The sequence below is a fragment of the Bos indicus x Bos taurus genome, chromosome 11, assembly GCF_003369695.1.
Source record: "Bos indicus x Bos taurus breed Angus x Brahman F1 hybrid chromosome 11, Bos_hybrid_MaternalHap_v2.0, whole genome shotgun sequence".
Lineage (NCBI taxonomy): Eukaryota > Metazoa > Chordata > Mammalia > Artiodactyla > Bovidae > Bos > Bos indicus x Bos taurus.
The window spans coordinates 61,383,493-61,405,520 of NC_040086.1; the positions used below are offsets into that span (position 1 = coordinate 61,383,493).

Here is a 22,028-nt window from a genome sequence, read left to right on the forward strand (position 1 = left end):
ATGGGAAAAGAATCTGAAAAAATGGAATATATGTATAACTGAATCACTTTGCTGTATACCTGAAATTAACACAATATTGTAAGTACACTAATATCCAATAAAATTCAAGATTTAAAGATAAGACAATACTAAGTAGGGTGGAAGAGTTTGCTTCACACCAGAATTCCATCTGATAAGAAATAAAAATCTGGATAAAATTTTTTATCTTTTTCACTTGCCACAAATTGTATCATACACAATACATATGATTATATGTCTTTGTATATGTATGTATACATACACACACACACACACACGTAGGTATAGAGGAAGGTCAGAGGTAGGCTGAATTTTACTAAAATTACAACCCAGCATCAATTTAGCACAGTTACTGATTGGATTTAAGTTTTCATCCCTCATTCTTGCCCAGCACAGGAAAAGGAAAATCTTCTCTGGAGGAATATAACACCATTGATACATGTATAATTTTTTGAATTCAGTAATTAGAATTCAGTAAAAATAACTGGCAATGCTAAGAGATAATATCATACAAATGAAAAACAAGAGAATAGGTAGAGGATAAAAACCAGTTTACAGATCGTCCAGCTATAGACCATTAGTACACAAGGACCACTATAATTTGGTTATTAGTTTTGTTTTATTGTTGTTGGTTTGTAGTATCTCTTAAGTAACCTCAGGAGCCACTCTTATTTCTTTCTCAATGGTGCTTCTGTTCCACATATCTGCTCCAGTCTCCTTTTTAAAAAGAAATCAGTGCATATAAGACAAAGACACAAAATTTATTTATGAAAGCATACAGAAAATGAAACTCAAAATATACTACTTATAATAGCATAAATATCCTCAATATTTAGAAATTAAGAATTTCTGCATTGAAAATTATGAAATATTCATAAAAAGTAAAGGAATAAATGGAAAGATATATGGAAGATTCAATGTTCTACAGATGTCATTTCCTTTTAAATCGATTTTACAGATTGAATGCAGACCCAATTAAAGCCCTAACAGTGCTTTCTGTGTTGATAGTTGTTTGTAAAATGGAAATGAAAGTGCAAAGGGCCAAGAATAGGCAATTCTGAACAAAACGAACCAAAAAGACTCACATAACTAGAAACCCAGACCTTTTATAACTCTATAGTACTTGAAACAATGATGATAGATACAGTGGAATTACCTGATTTAAAACAAACGTGACACTGCAGAGCAATAGAGAGAGGATAATCTTTTAAGTAATTGGTGCTGGTTCTTGTGGATATCCATGTGGTTAAAACACACATTTTTAAAACCCTTCCCCCCAATGTATACAAAAATCAATTTTATATGGATTATAGATCGAAGTATAAAAGGTAAGACAAAGTTCTTAAAACATACTATATCTCTTCAATAACTTGGAGTATTACAAACTTTTTAAAACAGGGCACAAAATTTAATCAACATAATGAGAAAAAATGAGAAACTGCAGTACATTACTATTAAAAACTTCTCATCAAAATATAATATTAGAAAAGCAAAAAAAGGGAACTTAAGTAGTAGAAAATATTTGCAGTTAAATATCAGGATTATATAAAGAACTGAAAAAACAAGAGAAAAAGAACTTTACAAAACATAATCAGACTGCCAAAAACATATAACTAGATGCTCAGTTTCAGAAGTCATCAAAGAAATACAAACTACATCTATAATAGCAGTATACACCCTTCAGATTGAGTTAAGATGATGGCAAGGGCTAACAACTGTTGGCAAAGAGACTAAATTGTAGTTCTCATGTACTGATGACAAAAATATAAATTGCTTCAACTACTATGAAGAAATCTGTGGAGGTATCTATTGAAGTTGAATATATATAGAAATGGATGGGTATATTCATCCATTTCTGGTTGAAGACTATAAGAGCCCCAAACTGGAAACAACTGAAATACCCATCATTGACAAAATGAATAAATACATTGTGTTATATATTGCTATATACAATGGAATAATATACATAATATGGGTGCATTTCATAAAAGTAATGTTAAGTGAAATAAGTCAGACCCCAACCCTGCCCCAAAAGACCCTACTAGTCATCAACATACATTACTAAAGTACATACATTTATGAGTGAACCTATTAATATTTCTAGAGAAGGACAGACGACTTTCATACAAGATCAGTTAAAACTGACTTGTAGTATTAGAAGTCAGAAATGTTTATCCTTTGGAGGTTTGAGAAGGTGGGGCAAGGGAGATTTGTTAGGGTGTTGTGAAGTTCAGTTTCATTATCTGGCTGTAATATGGGTGTGTTTACTGAGTTGAACACTTACAGTATATATATTTCTCCAAGTGTATGTCATACTTTACCATTCACTAATGTACACAGTTGTTTTCCTATGACAGAAAAAAAAATTCAGCCCTTTAAAAGCAAGCCTTGTGATCTAACCATGTTCTTTGTTGAAATCCCATGCTTTGGGACAGGAATTCGTAATGAAAGCTAAATAATTGCAAAGGCTTCAGACAAAAAGGAAAAGTAGGTGATGGAAACGTTATCATTGAATTTTTGGTCAACAAATAGATATATAAACTCTAAACAAACAAGATATGTCTGCCGGTAGGCACTCCTAATTTTAAAGGAAACAAGAGATTCCTCCCCAACCTGAATTGGCAGGGCACATTACCCTAGTTCACTTTCCTCTGAGTAAAAGACTTTCCTCAACATTTAAGCAGTTGAACTCAATTCTTTTTGATAGATAACAGGGTTAAAAAAAAAAAAAAAAAAAGACTATACTACACTCTACAGATCTTTAAGTACTATTTATTTAGGCCCTTTTAAAAGGTACTGTTTTTCTCACTTCTTGCAGTTCCTGACTGAGTCATCTCTGTGATATGTCATACGCTGTCACATCTAGTTACCTTACACTGAATAAAGAGAAGAAAGGTTATAAACAGCATGCATACCACCTGACATAAAACATTTGCCAGCTATTTCTTCTGCTTAAATGAATACATTCCAAATATCCAGACTATTAGCTTGAAAAACTATAAATTTTATAAAAAATGAAACAGCCATCTTTACTTACAGTACCTATATTTATGAGTACAACTAATTCTAGATAAGGAATGAGTTTTACTAGAAACAACATGCTTCTCTTTCACATTTTGTCTTCACTTTTGACCGTGCAATATGTATGTATATGCACAAACTTGTTTTACTTCCTTCTTAGAGGCATTCTTACCAGGAACACAGTAACTACCTAACTGTGGAATTTAGCCAGAAAATAAAAAAGAACCAATTGAATTTTAACAGAAAATTTGCCCCAGAAGTATTTATCGTGCTCAGGTTAACAAACCATTTGTCATGAAAAAGTGTTAAGAAGATCTAAATACTTGTGTTTCTGATTATTAAGGCAATGTGAAATGAGAAGTCCATAAGAAAAAAGTTTTTTGACTTAAGAAATCACTCCTCACCCACACTTCATGGCCTCTGTTAATGTAAATTATTTAGCTATACTGTAAGAAATTTTACTGTAATAATGCTTAGTCTTATATCTCATATTTTGTTATTATAAATACAACTTTAAATCAAAACACTTAACAAACAAGTCAATTTCCTTTAACTTTGGAGAAATTGCTGATGCTTACCACTGAACAGGTGAAGCAACTGTTTAGAGCTCAAAGTCTAAGGTAGAGAAACTCAGTTCCATAGTAGTACTATAATCTGCCAGCTCATTGCTCAAAGTTATTATAGAGATTGTATGACACACTGATCAAAGCTACTTTACTGCATAATGCTATGAAAATGGTACAAGTACTCACTTTTGGCATTGTGAGGATAATTCAGTAAACAAAGATGACAAAGTAAACCTCACTATCTTTTTTTTTAATGACAGCCCCCCACCCCACAAAAGACAAAACAACTCAAAAAATAAGTAACATTAGGCAATAAGAAATATATGGGAGATTACAGTGAACTAGCAATTCAGAAGCAGAATGACAGAGTGGTTCAGAGTATAAGATTCGGAGTCAAACAGGAATGGTTTTAAATTCTGCTTCTGTCACTTTGAGTCTCTGTCCTTACTTACAAATGGGAAAACTAATACTTAACTCTTAACGGTTGTTTGGTTGTTATGAATATGAAACATGATGGTAATTGCCAAGCATAGCACTATGTTGGGCAAGTAATGTGTGCTAGTCTATAGTAATTTTTGTTTTTGATGAAGATTAGTTCCTTTATTCTCCTGCTTTGATAATAGTTCATTTCTGGACTCAGCACAGTAGAGAAGAACACATGCTTTCAGAAAGGACTTATATGTAACAATCTTTGTGCATCATACTTTCTTCATCTGTAAAACAGATATAAGATTACTGTGAGGTAATGCAGTGTTCAACATACTCACCAGCTAAAAGTATGCACTTGATAAACAGTGGCTAAAATTATAAGACCTGAATTCTGGCTCTAGCTGTTGCATGGATCACTATGTAATATGTATGCAAGGCACTCAGCCTCTCTGAATTTCATTCAAATTTCATTCAAAAAATTAACAAAACATCTGTCTTGTGTATCTTTTAGGGTTGCTAAGATAAAATGATGCAGATAAGTGTTTAGAAAATGGTAAGGCGCATGAAAATGGATGGTGTTGTTATGGTTCTGATGGCAGTTTAGAGGTTAAGTACCATAAAAATGGGATTTTAAAATCTTTTTCATATAATCAAGAAAGCTGTACTTGTTTCACAGACAGTACACAAGTGATGAATGTTACAAAAGGACTTTTTCTGTGTTGAGATTAGTTTATTGTAGTCTGGATCAGAAAAGTTACTTAAGGTGAACATTTTTTCTTGTTCATCTCTTAGGAGTGAGATATTAAGACTTGAATTTATATACACTGTAGTATAGAATATATGACAAATTGATTGCTGAACATTTTTGTTGTACAGAAAGGCCTTCTTTAACCTCAGGAATTCACTAACAGGAACAATACATTATTATAAGATTAATTATAATTAATCTTGTAAAGTCCTTTAAAGAAATTCTATAAATGCTTAGCATTTTTAGCTACTAACATCTAACAAGGTTAAGCTCTTCTTCAAAATGAGCTACTGCTTGCTTGATGAGTTGGTTTTAAAATAACCTGACATGCCACAAATGGCAGCTGCTCTATCATGTGAGTGATTTAATGATTATAGCAACCATTAGAATGTCTGTGATTAAATAGTTGAATTATTAATTGCTTATTCCTCTAAGATTACTGTTGTCTCAGAAAACTAAAGCACTGAAGAGTTAAATAAATCATTTGATTCCACACATCACACTGGCACAGTGTTAAGGCTCAAGGGTCTTCAAGACTTTTGAGGTGCTGATGCTTTATAGTTGCACTGTCCAGTATGGGAACTACTACTATGGGTGGCTACTGAACTCTTGAAACATAGCTAGTATGACCGAGGAACTAATTTTTAAATTTCATCTATTTAAAAATTTTAAATTTAAAAACTGATCGTCAGTAATTGTGAAAACTTTTTAAGAATGTATGGACCAACTTGGGTACCTGAAATTACTTCTTCAACTGAAAACTATGAACTCTAAATACAGATAAAGTATTTCTGATGAAAATTTAACGCGTAATTTGAGATGTACTTTTAACATGTAGAAAAGTTAAGGTTAATAAGTATGTGGCTGGGCTTCCCTCGTGGCTCAGAGGTTAAAGCATCTGTCTGCAATGCAGGAGACTTGGGTTGGATCCCTGGGTTGGGAAGATCCCCTGGAGAAGGAAATGGCAACCCACTCCAGTACTCTTGCCTGGAGAATCCCATGGACTGAGGAGCCTGGTGGGCTACAGTCCACAGGGTCGCAAAGAGTTGCACACGACTGAGCGACTGCACTTCACTTCACTTCACTATTGAACAATAGTGCTATATAGGTTCAAAGACAAGCAATAAATTACCCAGCATATGGACCTTACTCTCTCTCATATCCATCTGGAGAAGGATTCATGAAAGTTAAAAATTCATTTCTGGGAGCTGTACAATTAGGAACAGTTACAGGTCTTATCTTTGATATGTGGACACTTGGCTGACAGGAACCATAACCTGGGATTACCTCAGTCATGTGCTATTAAATGACAAACAACCAGCTCTTCAAAAATCAAACCTAACAAAAGCCCCCAAACCAACCATTTTCCTGATTTCTGTGGTGTAAAATATTTCTACCATAGCCAGTTTTGAGTTACCAACATGATATCCTTGAACTTGGAACTGGGAGGAGATAGCCTTAATTGGCACTTTCAAGGCCATTGGAGTTAGTCATAGTGAGTGAGTGAAAGTCGCTCAGTCATGTCTGACTCTTGGCAACCCCATGGACTATACAGTCCATGTAATTCTCCAGGCCAGAATACTGGAGTGGGTAGCTTTTCCCTTTTCCCAATCTAGGGATCAAACCCAGGTCTCCTGCATTGCAGGTGGATTCTTTACCAGCTGAGTCACAAGGGAAGTGTTAGTCATAGTGCATCACTGGAATACTTTACAAGTTCCTGACACATATATTTCTTGAGAGGTGTGTATGTCTATGGTGGAGGCTGGAGTAGATCAGCTTTAAATGGAATGCTACCTCACAGCAAATTGTAGGATGATTAGACCTGGGCATGAGGGGCATTTTATTTTCTTTATGTCACTAGAAAAACCCTGATTCTTCTCTTACTCCCCTTGAGAACATAGATTTATGGTTATATGAAGCCATGTTGTAAGCTATAAAGATAATTTTTTTTAGATTCATTGTCTTATTTAATCCTTTTTTTTTTTTACTTTACAATATTAGCTAAAGATACCACCTCATTTTGATAAGGAAGATGTATGATTTTAACTCAAACTTATACACCAACAATATAAAAAATATTTTTTGTGTGCAAAGAGACATCTTGGGGACATAGTAAAAGTAAAAGGAAGAATTGATATAAATTCTGAATGGAGAACTTAATACATGTAAAATATCTGTAAGAAGTCCAAAGTCAGATCTAAAGTTAAATAATTTTGTGACTTTTGTTGGCAAATATATGTGAAATCATTCTATTTATTTAGAAATTATTCTTTCTGTATTAGCTCCTTTGCTTGGACTCCTTTGCTCCTGATATTACATCTTATGCTCGAGTAAATTTCAAAATAAAGTAAGTCTTTTAAAGTCAGTATTTAAGAGGCTTTAATTCAAAAGCATTCTTGAATAAAGCAGTTCACCCTCTAAGAGAATATTCAAATTTATTTGTACCACTGGGTGTGCTGTGCTTAGTCACTCAGTCACGTCTGACTCTTTGCAACCCCATGGAGTGTAGCCTGCCAGGCTCCTCTATCCATGGGGATTCTCCAGGCAAGAATACTGGAGTGGATTGCCATGCCCTCCTCCAGGGGATCTTCCCAGTCCAGGAGTCGAACCCAAGTCTCATGCATTGCAGGAGGATTCTTAACCATCTATGCAAAAATGATTTTTTTCCCCATAGTTGTATATAGCATTTTAATTTGGGTTCTGTTTAATTATATGTACTCATATGCATAGAATTTTAGTGCTGAAAAGACTCTTCTAGTTATCTTATTTTATAGATGAGCAAACTGAGATCCCCAAAAGTGACTTGTCAGAAGGTTAGTCTTGACTAGTTTAGCCAAACTAGGGCTAGTCTTTCTTGATGACCACCTTAGTATTCTTAAAGTTTGTAGCATAAAAACTGCCTGAATCCATCTGTCTACAATTGGGGACTATTGATACAAGGTATTTTTGCTGTACTCCATACTAGCCAGGTTAGCACATATTCTTTTTACTCTTAACTTCATGGTTTAATTAGTTACTTTTACTATAACATATCAATCCTTAGGCAAAATTCTTCATTATTTACTTGCAAAAATTTATTTGGGAACAATTCTATTCTGGATCAGCACGGTTAACTAGTCTAATTAATAAATAAGTCAGAGAAGGTTTGAGACGTTGAAAAAGAGAAAAAGTTGGGTTAAAGCCCAAATTGTTTAATGTTTGCATCTAAGATTATTGTTATCTTTTGCTAGGTTACTGTTCATTTATGAGTAGGAGAATTCTGAAAAGAAGACATCTTGTTTCACAGTATTGTGATTTAGTATATTAGAATTCAAAAATATGTTAAATATTTAAATCATAAAAAGGTATAACCTGAAAGTCCACATCTAACAAAAAAAATCTTTATGTAAGGTAATTAAAAATTGGTATTAATATGTCACATTCTATGATTGACAACATTATGTCACCACAGAAAGTAAAGGTTGGATAATCATGCTTAGGAATTTTACTGAAAACTTTTATGTCTAAGTTACACATGTAATACAGTCCTGTATAGATCTCTGCAGCTAAGCAAAGAAGATAGTCTTTGATGTGCTTATAATTGTGATGGGTTTAGGGCTGCATTTTTAGGCAAAGATGCCTAGAGGTAGGAAGGTATAGGTCAAAACTGATATTGTGACACAATAAATAGACAATAGGTAAAGTGGAGCCAAAAGTGGATTGGCCTGAATGTATCACGTTAATCAAACAAGTAATATAGCCTCGCAACTACAATGTAGGTAAACAGTTAACCACATTTAAAATTGTTTGTAGAAAGAAAAACTTTTGTAGCTTAATTTTAGACTAATTTTATATTAATAATGAGATTTTAAGTATAAAAGAATCTTTCATGTTTTATCATCTATAATTCTATACACTTTTACAATGGTACTATGATTTTATACTAAAATCAGTAAGGCATTTAGGAATAAGAAAACATTAAAAACGAGGCTTTTTAATGTTTTTTAATGACATGGGAATGTAGACACAACATACCACTTGGTAACAAAAAGGAAGATAAATGAGTTTTGTTAAACATATGCATAAGAAAAAAAATTAAGTTGACTAACATTATCAGTTGTCTCTGGGTGATAATGAGTAATTTTTATCAGCCATCCCATGTGGCATGCTGAACCTTAGTTCCCCAACCAGGGACCAAACCTGTGCCCTCTGCAGGAGAGCATTACCCACTGTTAATACTTAACCACTGTTAATACACTGGACTGCCAGGGAAGTCCTTGATATTCTCTAAAGTTCAAAATTATGCACAAATAACCTTTCATATCAGAATTTAAAAATATATTTTAAAAGGAAATGGCAAAGCTTCAGCTTTGGAAATTATAAAGCTTCAGCCTTTTATAGTATGGTATCTGAAAGATCATATATGATGAGTGTATTTGGAAATATAATACATTTGGAAGAATTTCTTAATATATAGACAGCCATATTATGTGTATCTGGGAATAATTTTTGAAATAGGTTTTTCAGTTCAGTTCATTTAAATCACTTTATTTCTGTGCATATGAGGATCATATAAAAGAAGTTCTCCCATTTTGCTTTTCTTCTTCTAAATAGTATTCTTCAAAACTCAGTGTAACAGATGAACAGGTAGCTTTCCCTCAAGTGGCAACTGCTTTTAGCTGTGTTTCTTTTTGCTGCGTAAATGGTCATCTCAAATAACATAGTTTCCAGATTTTCTTACAGTTGGGTGTACTTTTGTGACTAGGATTTCTCCAATGGGATATGTGTAGAAGTGGTGGTGTGTAACAACTCCTGGGGTTGTACCCTAAACAAGAAAAGAATGTGCCTACCTTCTGTTTTCTCCTTCTTGTAAGCAGGACTGAAAATCTTAAAGCACACAGGCAAAATATCCTAGATATAACAAAGCAACATAATAGATCTCTTCAAGAAAATTAGAGATACCAAGGGAACATTTCATGCAAAGATGAGCTTGAAAAGGACAGAAATGGTATGGACCTAACAGAAACAGAAGATATTAAGAAGAGGTGGCAGGAATACACAGAAGAACTGTACAAAAAAGATCTTCACGACCAAGATAATCACGATGGTGTGATCACTCACCTAGAGCCAGACATCCTGGAATGTGAAGTCAAGTTGGCCTTAGGAAGCATCACTACAAACAAAGCTAGTGGAGGTGATGGAATTCCAGTTGAGCTATGTCAAATCCTGAATGATGATGCTGTGAAAGTGCTGCACTCAATATGCCAGCACATTTGGAAAACTCAGCGGTGGCCACAGGACTGGAAAAGGTCCATTTTCATTCCAATCCCAAAGAAAGGCAATGCCACAGAATGCTCAAACTACCACACAATTGCACTCATCTCACATGCTACTAAAGTAATGCTCAAAATTCTCCAAGTCAGGCTTCAGCAATATGTGAACTGTGAACTTCCAGATGTTCAAGCTGGTTTTAGAAAAGGCAGAGGAACCAGAGATCAAATTGCCAACATCCACTGGATCATCAAAAAAGCAAGAGAGTTCCAGAAAAACATCTATTTCTGCTTTATTGACTATGCCAAAGCCTTTGACTGTGTGGATCACAATAAACTGTGGAAAATTCTGAAAGAGATGGGAATACCAGACCACCTGACCTGCCTCTTGAGAAACCTGTATGCAGGTCAGGAAGCAACAGTTAGAACTGGACATGGAACAACAGACTGGTTCCAAATAGGAAAAGTAGTACGTCAAGGCAGTATATTGTCACCCTGCTTATTTAACCTATATGCAGAGAACATCATGAGAAACGCTGGGCTGGAAGAAGCACAAGCTGGATCAAGATTGCCAGGAGAAATATCAATAACCTCAGATATGCAGATGATGACACCACGCTTATGGCAGAAAGTGAAGAGGAACTACAAAGCCTCTTGATGAAAATGAAAGAGGAGAGTGAAAAAGTTGGCTTAAAGCTCAACATTCAGAAAACCAAGATCATGGCATCCAGTCCCATCACTTCACGGGAAATAGATGGAGAAACAGTGTCAGACTTTATCTTTTTGGGCTCCAAAATCACTGCAGATGGTGACTGCAGCCATGAAATTAAAAAACACTTACTCCTTGGAAGAAAAGTTATGAGCAACCTAGATAGCATATTCAAAAGCAGAGACATTTCTTTGCCAACAAAGGTCCGTCTAGTCAAGGCTATGGTTTTTCCAGTGGTCATGTATGGATGTGAGAGTTGGACTGTGAAGAAAGCTGAGCACCGAAGAATTGATGCTTTTGAACTGTGTGATGGAGAAGACTCTTGAGAGTCCCTTGGACCGCAAGGAGATCCAGCCAGTCCATTCTCAAGGAGATCAGCCCTGGGTGTTCTTTGGAAGGAATGATGCTAAAGCTGAAACTCCAGTACTCTGGCCACCTCATGTGAAGAGTTGACTCATTGGAAAAGACTCTGATGCTGGGAGGGATTGGGGGCAGGAGGAAAAGGGGACGACAGAGGATGAGATGGCTGGATGGCATCACGGACTTGATGGACGTGAGTTTGAGTGAACTCTGGGAGATGGTGATGGACAGGGAGGCCTGGCGTGCTGCGATTCATGGGGTCGCAAAGAGTCGGACACGACTGAGCAACTGAACTGAACTGAAGGCACTAACAATGAAGCTCATGTTACCCTGACTGCTTTGATTCAATATTTTATTGGAGGTCCTAGCTACAGAAATTAGGCAAGAAAAATAAGTAAAAGGCATTCAATTCAGAAAAGAAGTAAAACAGTCTTATTTTTCAGATGACATATGTAGAAAACTAAAAAAGTGAAAGTGAAATGGCTCAGTGGTATCTGACTCTTAGCGACCCCATGGACTGTAGCCTACCACACTCCTCCGTCCATGGGATTTTCCAGGCAAGAGTACTGGAGTGGGTTGCCATTTCCTTCTCCAGAGGATCTTCCCAACCCAGGGATTGAACCCAGGTCTCCTGCATTGTAGGCAGATGCTTTACCATCTAAGCCACCAAGGAAGTCCAAAACTAAAGATATAGAAAAATAAAGATGCCACCAAAAAAATGTTGGAACCAATAAAAGAATGCAGTAAAGTTAGAGAATACAAAATCAGTACACAAAAACCAGCTGAGTTTCTATATACTAGTAATAGATAATGATACAGGAATTAAGAAAGCAATCTCATTTATAATTGCATAAAAGCAGAATAAATTTAACCATAGAAATTAAAGATCGATGCACTGAAAACAATGTCTTTGAAAGAAATTGAAAATGACAGAAATGGAAAATAGACCATTTTCATGAATTAGAAGAATTAAACTGTTAAAATGACGATACCACTCAACACTATCTATAGATTCAATGCAGCCCCAATAAAAAATTGCAGTAGCATTTTTTCACTGAAATAGGAAAAACAATCCTTAAATTTGTGTGGAACCACAAAAATCCTTGAACAGACAAATCCAGATAAAGAACAAAGCTGGAGAAAACACAGTTCCTGATTCTAAACTATACTATAAAGCTGTAATAATCAAAACAGTACAGTTCTGGGATAAAAACAGACACACAGAGCAATGGAACAGAACAGATAGTCAGAAATAAATGCACACATATGTATCAACTAATATTTGACAAGGGAATTAACACTCAGTGGGGACAGAGTAGTCTCTTCAATAAATGGTAGTGGGAAAACTGGATAAATACATGCAGAAAAGTGAAATTGCACCCATATCTTACACCATTCACAAGAACTGACTCAAAATGAATTAAAAACTAAAGAACTGAAACCATAAAGTTCTTAGAAGGAAACACAGGGAAAAGCTCCATGACTTTGGTCTTGGCAATTTTTTTTTAAGCATCAGCAAAAGCAAGTGACAATGATAAAAATAAGTGGGACTATATCTAAATTTAAAAGCTTCTATGTGGCAAAAGAAACAGTTTTAAACAATGAAAATATTGGCAGAAGACTTGAACAGACATTTTTCTGAAACAAACATCCAGATGGCCAACACGTTCATGAAAAGGTGCTCAATACCACTTTTAACCAGGGAATATGGAATATGGAAATCAAACCCACAGTGAGTTATCATTTCTTACCTTTTAGAATGGCTGTCATCAAAAAGAATAGAGATAATGTGTTGATGATGACATGAGAAAAAGGAACCTTTGTGCAGTGTTGGGTAGAATGTACACTGGTACAGCCAATACTGTTTTTTTGTTTTTTGAGAAAAACAGTATGGAACTTAACAAATTAACAATAGAACTAACATACAATCCAGAAATCTCACATCTGGATATACAAAGGCAATTACAGAAATATTGAAAAGATATCTGTACCCCCATGCTTATTGCAGTGTTATTCACATAAACCAAGGCATGGAAACAACGTAATGTCCCTCAGTTACATTTACCTGGTAAAGAGGTTGTGTGTTTGTTTAAATTACACACAATGGAATATTATTCAACCACGAGAAAAAGGAAATCCTGCCATTTGTGCCCACTTGGATGCATCATGAAAGCATTATAAGTGAGACAAAGCAAGTCCATATCACTTACATGTGGATCTTAAGCTCATCTTTTAGAAACAAAATTACTGATGGTTACTAGGGAGTGAGGGGTAGCGGAACTGGGGAGATATTGGACAAAGGGTGCACATTTCCAGTTATAAGATGAATAAGTTCTGGGGATCTAATGTACAACATTGTGATTATAGTTAATAGTGCTATACTGGTTTATTAAAAATCACTAAGAGTAGAGTTTAAATATTCCTCACAACAAAAACAAAATGGTAATTATGTGATGTGATAGAGGTGATAGCCAACACAATTATAGTAATCACATTGCCATATATAAGTATCAAAAATGCATTGTGCATCTTAATTTACACATTATATGTCAATTGTATCTCATTAAAATTGAAAATCATTAAATTAAAAAGAAACAGTATCACAGAAAATAAGGTCATAGGAATATATATTAATAAAAGATGTGCAGGACAATTATGAGAAATTGATGAACATCACTGAAGAGGGTTCAAGGCCTGATAAAAGGAGAGAGGTGCCACATTCATGACAGGAATATTCATTATAAGGATGACAATATTAGCTTAATGCAGTTTCACCTGAAATACCTGTGAAGTTTTCATGAAACTTGACAAGCTAATTCTCAGTGAAGTTCATATGGTAAGGAATAGTGCATGAAGAGCTAAGGAAATTTTGAAGAAAAAGTAGAGGATGTCCTATTAGGTAACAGTTTGGTGAAGAAAAACAGTCTGGACTGGTACAGGGATATACAAAATCTCTATGTTTCAGAGACTTTCCTCCTGGAAAACCATCTGATCACTGACTTGTTTTTTTTCATTTTCTCCTTTTCCTGTTTTAATTTTGTATTATAACTCTTCATGCATTCACATATTCATTCATTCAACAAATACTTACTGAGTTACTTATTGTGTGAAGGTCTACACCCATCCCTTTCTTAACATGCCCCCAAATAATGGCTCCTTGCCTCCCTGGGGAGTCCCAGCTTTTCTGAGTTTACCCTCTGTTGCCACACTCCAGCCTATATCTGCAACAGCCAATCTAATCCCAGGTCTGACAGCTGAAGCCTGAGCTTCAGCACCAAGCCTTCACCCATGCAGATGGCCTAGCATCTGCCCCTAATGTCCCAGAAGTGCACAGACCCTTTTTGTCACTACAAGACCTGCAAGAAGTCACCAACCACTGTCCCGAGAATGCGCAGGCCACTGCTGCCCCTATGAGACCTGCAGTAAGATGACAGTTGCTGCCCCCATTGTCCTAGGCTCACTCCTCATGAACACACCAAAACCACAACCAAATGGTAAACAACCATTGACAAAAGAGATTGGGACCTACTAAAAAAGATATTTTACATCCAAAGACAAAGATGCCACAACTAGAAAGTAGGAGGAGCACTTCAGTCAAATCCCATATCCACCAGGTAGACGATCCATAAACTGGAAAATAATTATATTCCAGAGGTTCACCCACAGGAGTGAGAGTTGTGAACCCCATATCAGGCACCCCAGCCTCAGGATTTGGCATTGTGAGGATCCCCTAGAGCATGTGGCTTTGAAGACCAGTGGGGCTTGAGTGCAGGAACTCCACAGGACTGGGGGAAACAGAGTTCACTCTTGAAAGGCGCACACAAGGTTTCATGTGCACTGGGAACCAGCACAAACCAGTGACTCCATAGGAGCCAGGGTTAAACTGACCTGCAGGTTTTAGCGAGTATCCTGGGGAAGCGGGGATCAGCTGTGGCTCACTCTGGGGGCAAGAACACTGGTGGCAGAGGCCCCAGGGAATACTGATTGGCATAAGGTCACAATTTTGGCACCAAAACCTGGCTTTTGCCAACAGCTGCAAGCTCCAGTGTTGGGATGCCTTGGGCCAAACAACCAACAGAGTGGGACAGAGCCCCACCCATCAGCAGATGGATTGCCTAAAGTTGTACTGAGCTCACAGCCAGCCACCTGAGCTCACAGCTCACACCACTTGACATGACCACCAGAGGGAGAAGATCCAGCTCCACCCACCAGTGGGCAGGCACTAGTCCTTCCTAATAGGAAGCCTGCACAAGCTCCTGGACCAACCTCAACCCCCTGGCAGCAGACATCAGAAGCAATAGGAATTATGACCCTGTGGAAAGGAAATCACAAACACAGAAAGTTAGACAAAATTAGATGGTAGAGATGTATGGTCCAACAAAGGACAAGATAAAAACCTAGAACAACTAATAGGCAATCTACCTGAAAAAGAACTGAGTAATGAAAGTAAACATGATGTCAGATTTGGAAAAAGAATGGAAGAACAAAACAAGAAGATACAAGATAGGTTTAATGAAGAGCTGGAAGACTTAGAAATGAACAATATATAGTACTGAAATGAAAAATTAAGAGGGACTCAACAGCAGAATAAATGAGGCAGAAGAATGAATAAGTGAGCTGGAAGATAGAGTGGTGGAAATCACTGCTGCAGAATAGAGTAAAGAAAAAGGAATGAAAAGAAATGAGGGGACAGTCTCAGAGACTTATAAGTGAAGAAGTGAAGTCGTTCAGTCATGTCTAACTCTTTGCGACCCCATGGACTGTAGCCTACTGGACTCCTCTGTCCATGGGATTTTCCAGGCAAGAATACTGGAGTGGGTTGCCATTTCCTTCTCCAGGGGAACTTCCCGACCCAGGGATCAAACCCGGGTCTCCCGCATTGTAGGCAGACGCTTTACCGTCTGAGCCACAGGATAATATTAAATGCACCAACATTTGCATTATAAGGGTTCCAGAATGAGAAGAGAGAGAGGACCTGAGGAAATATTTGACAGTTATAGCCAAAAACTTCCCTAACATGGGAAAGGAAACACTCACTCCAGTCTAGGAAGTGCAGAGAGTCTCAGGCTGGGTAACGCAAGGAGGATATTAATTAAACAAAAACCAAGACATATTAATTAAACAAGGAAAAGACAATCAGAATATATTAAATGCAATGAAATAAAAGCAACAAATAATGTACACGATAATATCCTTGAAGATATCAGATAATTTTTCAGCAGAAACTTCAGGCCAGAAGAAAGAGGCACAATAGAGTGATAAAAGGGGGAAATCTACCCCTTTTAAGAATACCCTACACCAAGCAAGGTTCTGGTTCAGATCTGATGGAGAAATGAAAGGCTTTATAGACAAGGAAAAGCTAAGAGAATTCAGCACCACCACCAAACCAGCTTTACAATAAATGCTAAAGGAATTTCTCTAGGTGGAAAAGAAAAGGTCATACTTAGAAACAAGAAAAAATTATGAATGGAAAAGCTCAGAGGTAAAAGCAAATATACAGTAAAAATAAGAAAGCATCCACAGACACATATGACAAAGCCTGCAATCATGAGGACAGTACAAATGCAGAACATTGGAAATGCATTTGAAATTGAAATGAAGCTTAAAGCAATCTTTATACATATATATAGACTGCTATATTAAAACCTCATGGGAACCACACTCCAAAATTCTACAACAGATACAGACACAATAAAGAAAAAGCAGTCCAAACACAACACTAAAGATAGTCATCAAATCCCAAGAGGAGAGAACAAATCCAAACAAAAAATGGCAATAAGAACATACATATGACAATTACCTTAAATGTAAATGGATTAAATGCTCCAACCAAAAGACACAGACTGGCTAAATGGATACAAAAAAAAAACCAACCTCATATACATGTGTCTACAAGAGACCTACTTCAGATCTAGGGACACATACAGGTAGAAAGTGGGGATTAAAAAAAATCATGATTTTTTTTTTTAATACTCATATCAGACAAAATAGGCTTTAAAATAAAGACTGTTATGAGGGATAAGGAAAAACTACATAATGATCAAGAGATCAATTCAAGAAGAAAATATAAAAATTGTAAATATATATGTACCCAACATCAGGCTTCCCTGATGACTCAGCCAGTTAAGAATCTGCCTGCAATTCAGGAGATACAGAAGACGTGGGTTCAGTCCCTGGATTGGGAAGATTTGCCAGAGGTGGAAATGGCAACCTACTCCAGTATTGTTGCCTGGGAAATCCCACGGACAGAGGAACCTGGTGGGTTACAGTCCATCGAGTCACAAAGAGTTGGACTGAGCTCCGTCATGTCTGAGGTGTTCCAGGAGCTTCCCTGGTGGCTCAGTGATAAAGAATGCACCTGCCGATGCTGGAGGTGCAGGTTCAATCCCTGGATCAGGAAGATCCCCTGGAGGACGAAATGGCACCTTTTGGTATTGTTGCCTGGAGAATCCCAGGGAAGCTCCTGAAACACCTCAGCACATAAGGCAAATGCTAACAGCTATAAAAGGGGAAATGAACAGTAACAATAGTGGGGGATGTTAACACCCACTTATATCAATGGAAAGCTCTTCTAGGCAGAAAATAAGTAAACACAGGCCTTAAATGACAGACCAGATGGACATAATTGATATACCTATGGGACACAGCAAAAGCACCTCTAAGAGGGAAGTTTAGAGCAATAAAATCCTACATCAAGGAAGAAGAAAAATCCGAAATAAAGGACCTAATCTTATACCTAAAACAACTAGAGAAAGAACAAACAAAACCCAGAGTTACTAGAAGAAAAGAAACCATAAAGATCGAAACAGATGTAAATGCAATAGAGAACAGAACAATAGAAAAGATCAATGAAACTAAAAGCTGGTTCTCGGAAAGGATAAACAAAATTGACAAACCTCTAGCAAGACTCAAGAAAAAAAAAAGGAGATGTTTCAAATCAATAAAATTAGAAAGGAAAAAGAAGGTACAACTGACATTCCAGAAATGCAAAGGATCTTAAGAGACTAAGCAATTATATACCAACAAAATGGACAGCCTAGAAGAAATGGACACATGCTTAGAATGGCTAGCCTTCCAATACTGAACCAGGAAGAAATAGAAAATATGAACAGACCAATTACAAGTACTGAAATTGAAAATGTGATTTAAAAAAAACCTGCTAACAAAAAGTCCAGGACCAGATTAATTTAATCAAACATTCAGAGAAGAGTTAACACCTATCCTTTAGAAAATCATCCAAAAAATTGCAGATAGAACACTCCCAAACTCATTCTAGGCCACCATTACACTGATAACAAAACCAGACAGATACCACACAAAAAAGAAAATTTCAGACAAGTATCACTGATGAATGCAAAAGTCATCAACAAAATACTAGCAAACCAAATCCAATAAAAGGATCATACACCATGATCAAGTGGGGTTTATCCCAGGGATACAAGGATTCTTCAATATCTGCAAATCAATCAGTGATACACCACATTAAGAAATGAAGAATAAAAACCTTATGATCATCTCAATAGCTGAAGAAAAAAAGCTTTTGACAAAATCCAACACCCATCTATGATAAAAACTCTATGGAAAGTGGGCATAGAGGGAACCTGCCTCAACAATAAAGGCCATATATGACAAACTCACAGCTAAAATTCTCAACACTGAAAAGCATTTCATCTAAGATCAAGATCAAGAGAAAAATGTCCATTCTCATTACTTTTATTCAGCATACTTTTGTACATCCTAACCATGCAATCAGAAAAAAAAGAAACGTAATTCAAATTGGTAAAGAAGAGTTCCATTCTTTGCAGATGACATGATACCATACATTGAAAATCCTAAATGTGTTACCAGAGAACTACTAGAGGATATAAGTGGGTAAGTTTTAGGATACAAAGTTGATAAACAGAAATTTCGTGCCTTTGGGATTAACATTACACACTACTATATATAAAATATATAAATAACAAGGACCTACTGTATAGCTCAGGGAACTCAATATTTTATAATAATCTATATGGGAATATATCTGAAAGAGAATGGATATATGTATACGTATAACTGAATCACTTTTGCTGTACACATGAACTAACATAACATTGCTAATCAACTATACTCCAATATAAAATAAAAATTTAATTAAAAAAAACAAAATTTTGTTCAAAAACTAGACATTTAAATAATATTTAAACATTATAAATATTCAATAATATATAACTTAATATACTTAAATATAATGTGGCAACTCTGGAAATAACTTTCTCTAAGGTTTGTTGTTGCTATTTGTTGTTTGTTTGGTAACTTTTTTAAACTGAATCTGCAGTCTATACCCTTTACTGTGAGCAGCCAGTAAAATTTCTTTTCAGTTACCTTAAGAGTCACTTACAGATGAACACAATTTCAACTTAAACATCCATATTGTACTATTTACCTAAGCTTAATTCTTTTTTTTTTAAAGACACTGTATTTACAGAAAAAGTAATTCAAATTAACCAACCATGCCCTACAAATGTAAATAGAAGTGATACCAAATAAGCATTGATGAAAACAAAAAGCACTTTAAAAAAACAGCATTAAATCTTACCATCTCCAGAGGTTATTGATTCTGCATCAATATCGCTAGCTCTCCTTCTTGCCACTTCAGCTAGTGCTAGTTCTCCCTTATCTAGTGCAAGGTAATGGATGTCCTTTGGAAATACAGCAAAATAAAACATTAATCCAAAATGAATCTTAGTCAAGTTACAAATGAGATTTTGAAAAAGAGAACTTACTGTTCAGATTACAAAACAGACATGGCTGATGAACATTCTTTTTTATATTTTAATTTTCTCAGTTTTCTAGTACAAGCAAATTTTCTTGAATTGCAAATCCTGGCTATAACTAGTGACAGTTATTTAAATAAATTATTTTGAGTCTTTAGGGAAAAAGACAAGCTGTTAAATGTTCAACATACTCAGTTTTATCAGGGAATAAAAATCTTAGTTGCGGTTTTCTATAATGAAATTTTACTATCTCAGATAGCTTCTTCAAAATTCAATTGTTCATTATGATAAGCAGTTTACAAGGAATATTACACAAATTGTCTCTGATATTTATGCACTTGTTACATATTACTTTGTTAATATTATTAATACTATTATCTTGAACTCAGTCAGTCAACAGATAATCAGTGCCTATTAAGTGCCAGGCACTGTTGTGGAAAGAGAGGTCAATTACAATACCATTTCTCAACAAGCTTTGAGTCCAGTAGGGAGAAAGACCACTGTAAACAACAGCTAATAACTTAGTGTGATAGGTTTTATGGCAGGGTTAAGAATGGTATGGAACCAAAGAGCAGGAACTGATCCTTGATCTATGTTTTGAAGGATAAATAAGAGTTATACTAGAAGGGAAAATGGAGGTAAGCCAACAGAAAATGAATGGTATCTGACATGTGTATGTAGAGAAGATTGAAAAACCACAGTTCCGTCAGGCAATAACAGGTCTTTCAATACGGAAGGAATGTTTGATGTGTGAGAGAATGCAGTGGAAAATAATTCTAAACAAGTAGACAGAGCTACTAAAAAAGACTTAGAAATCTTTGGTACACAAAATGATTGTTGGAATGAGAATTTTATTGCAATAAAATGGTATAAAGAACACGAACAAGTTTCAATGATGAAATATAAATGGCCTATAATCATGAGCTATCAGGGCTTTCCTGATAGCTCAGTTGGTAAAGAATCCACCTGCAATGCAGGAGACCCTGGGAATTCCCTTCAATTCCTGGGTAGGGAAGATTTGCTGAAGAAGGGATAGGCTGCCCACTCCAGTATTCTTGGGCTTCCCTTGTGGTTCAGCTGGTAAAGAATCCAACTGCAATGCAGGAGACCTGGGCTCAATCCCTGGGTTGGGAAGATCCCATAGAGAAGGGAAAGGCTACCCACTCCAGTATTCTGGCCTGGAGAATTCCATAGACTATAGTCCATGGGGTCGCAAAGAGTTGGACATAACTGAGCGACTTTCACTTTCATAATCATGAAAAGATATTTTACTTTCCCAATATTCAAAGTTGAAAAATGTAATTTCAAACTGCACAGTTTTTTTAAAGTTGTTACTTATTGGTTGCAAAGTTTGGCGGGGAGACACGCATTTATATTTACTGGGAATATAGACTTTATATAGCAGGGGTTGGTAAGCTATGGCTTACTAGCCAAATATAGCCTGCCTTTTATACAGTCCTTGAGTTATCAATGCTATTTACCTAGCATAATGCCTTCCAGGTCCATTAATGTTGCTGCAGATGGCAAAAATCTCATTTAGGGCTGAGAAGTATTCTGTTTTGTATGTGTGTGTGTGGTGTAGTCTTCTTTATCCATTCATCAGTTGATGGATACTTAGGTTACTTTTGTATCTTGGCAATTGTAAATAGTGTTGCTATTAACACTGGGGTGAATGTATGTTTTCAAATCAGCGCTTTTGTTTCTCTCAGATATATACTCAGGCATGGAATTTCTGGGTCATAAAGCTATGACAAATTTAGACAGCATATTAAAAGGCAGAGACATCACTTTGCTGACAAGGTCCATCTAGTCAAAGCTATGACTTTGCCAATAGTCGTGTATGATGTGAGAGCTGGACTGTAAAGAAGGCTGAGCAATGAAGAAATGATGCTTTTGAACTGTGGTGTTGGAGAAGACTCTTGAGAGTCCCTTGGACAGCAAGATTAAACCAGTGAATCCTAAAGGAAATCAACCCTGAATATTCACTGGAAGGACTGATGCTGAAGCAGAAGCTTCAATACTTTGGCCACCTGATGTGAAGAGCTGACTCACTGGAAAAGACCCTGACACTGGGAAACATTGAAGGCAGGAGGAGAGGGGATGACAGGATGAGATGGTTGGATGACATCACTGACTTGATGGACATGAGTTTGAGCAAACTCTGGGAAATGA

General features: G+C 36.2%; 1 protein-coding gene across 3 annotated transcripts in view; it reads right to left on the reverse strand.

The window, feature by feature from the left end:
* Positions 1–301: 301 nt before the first annotated feature.
* Positions 302–22,028, reverse strand: part of WDPCP (WD repeat containing planar cell polarity effector) — a 293,475-nt gene continuing 271,748 nt past the window's right edge. For 2 of the 3 annotated variants that reach the window (XM_027555613.1, XM_027555617.1), the window contains exons 14-15: positions 19,679–19,781; positions 302–735 (exon numbers count right to left, since the gene is read on the reverse strand). In XM_027555613.1, coding sequence (XP_027411414.1) covers positions 698–735; positions 19,679–19,781 — 141 coding nt within the window. In that variant the 3' untranslated portion in view covers positions 302–697. Of the gene's footprint in view, positions 736–19,678; positions 19,782–22,028 lie in introns of those variants that run through there. The other variant, XM_027555616.1, reaches the window with a different exon arrangement.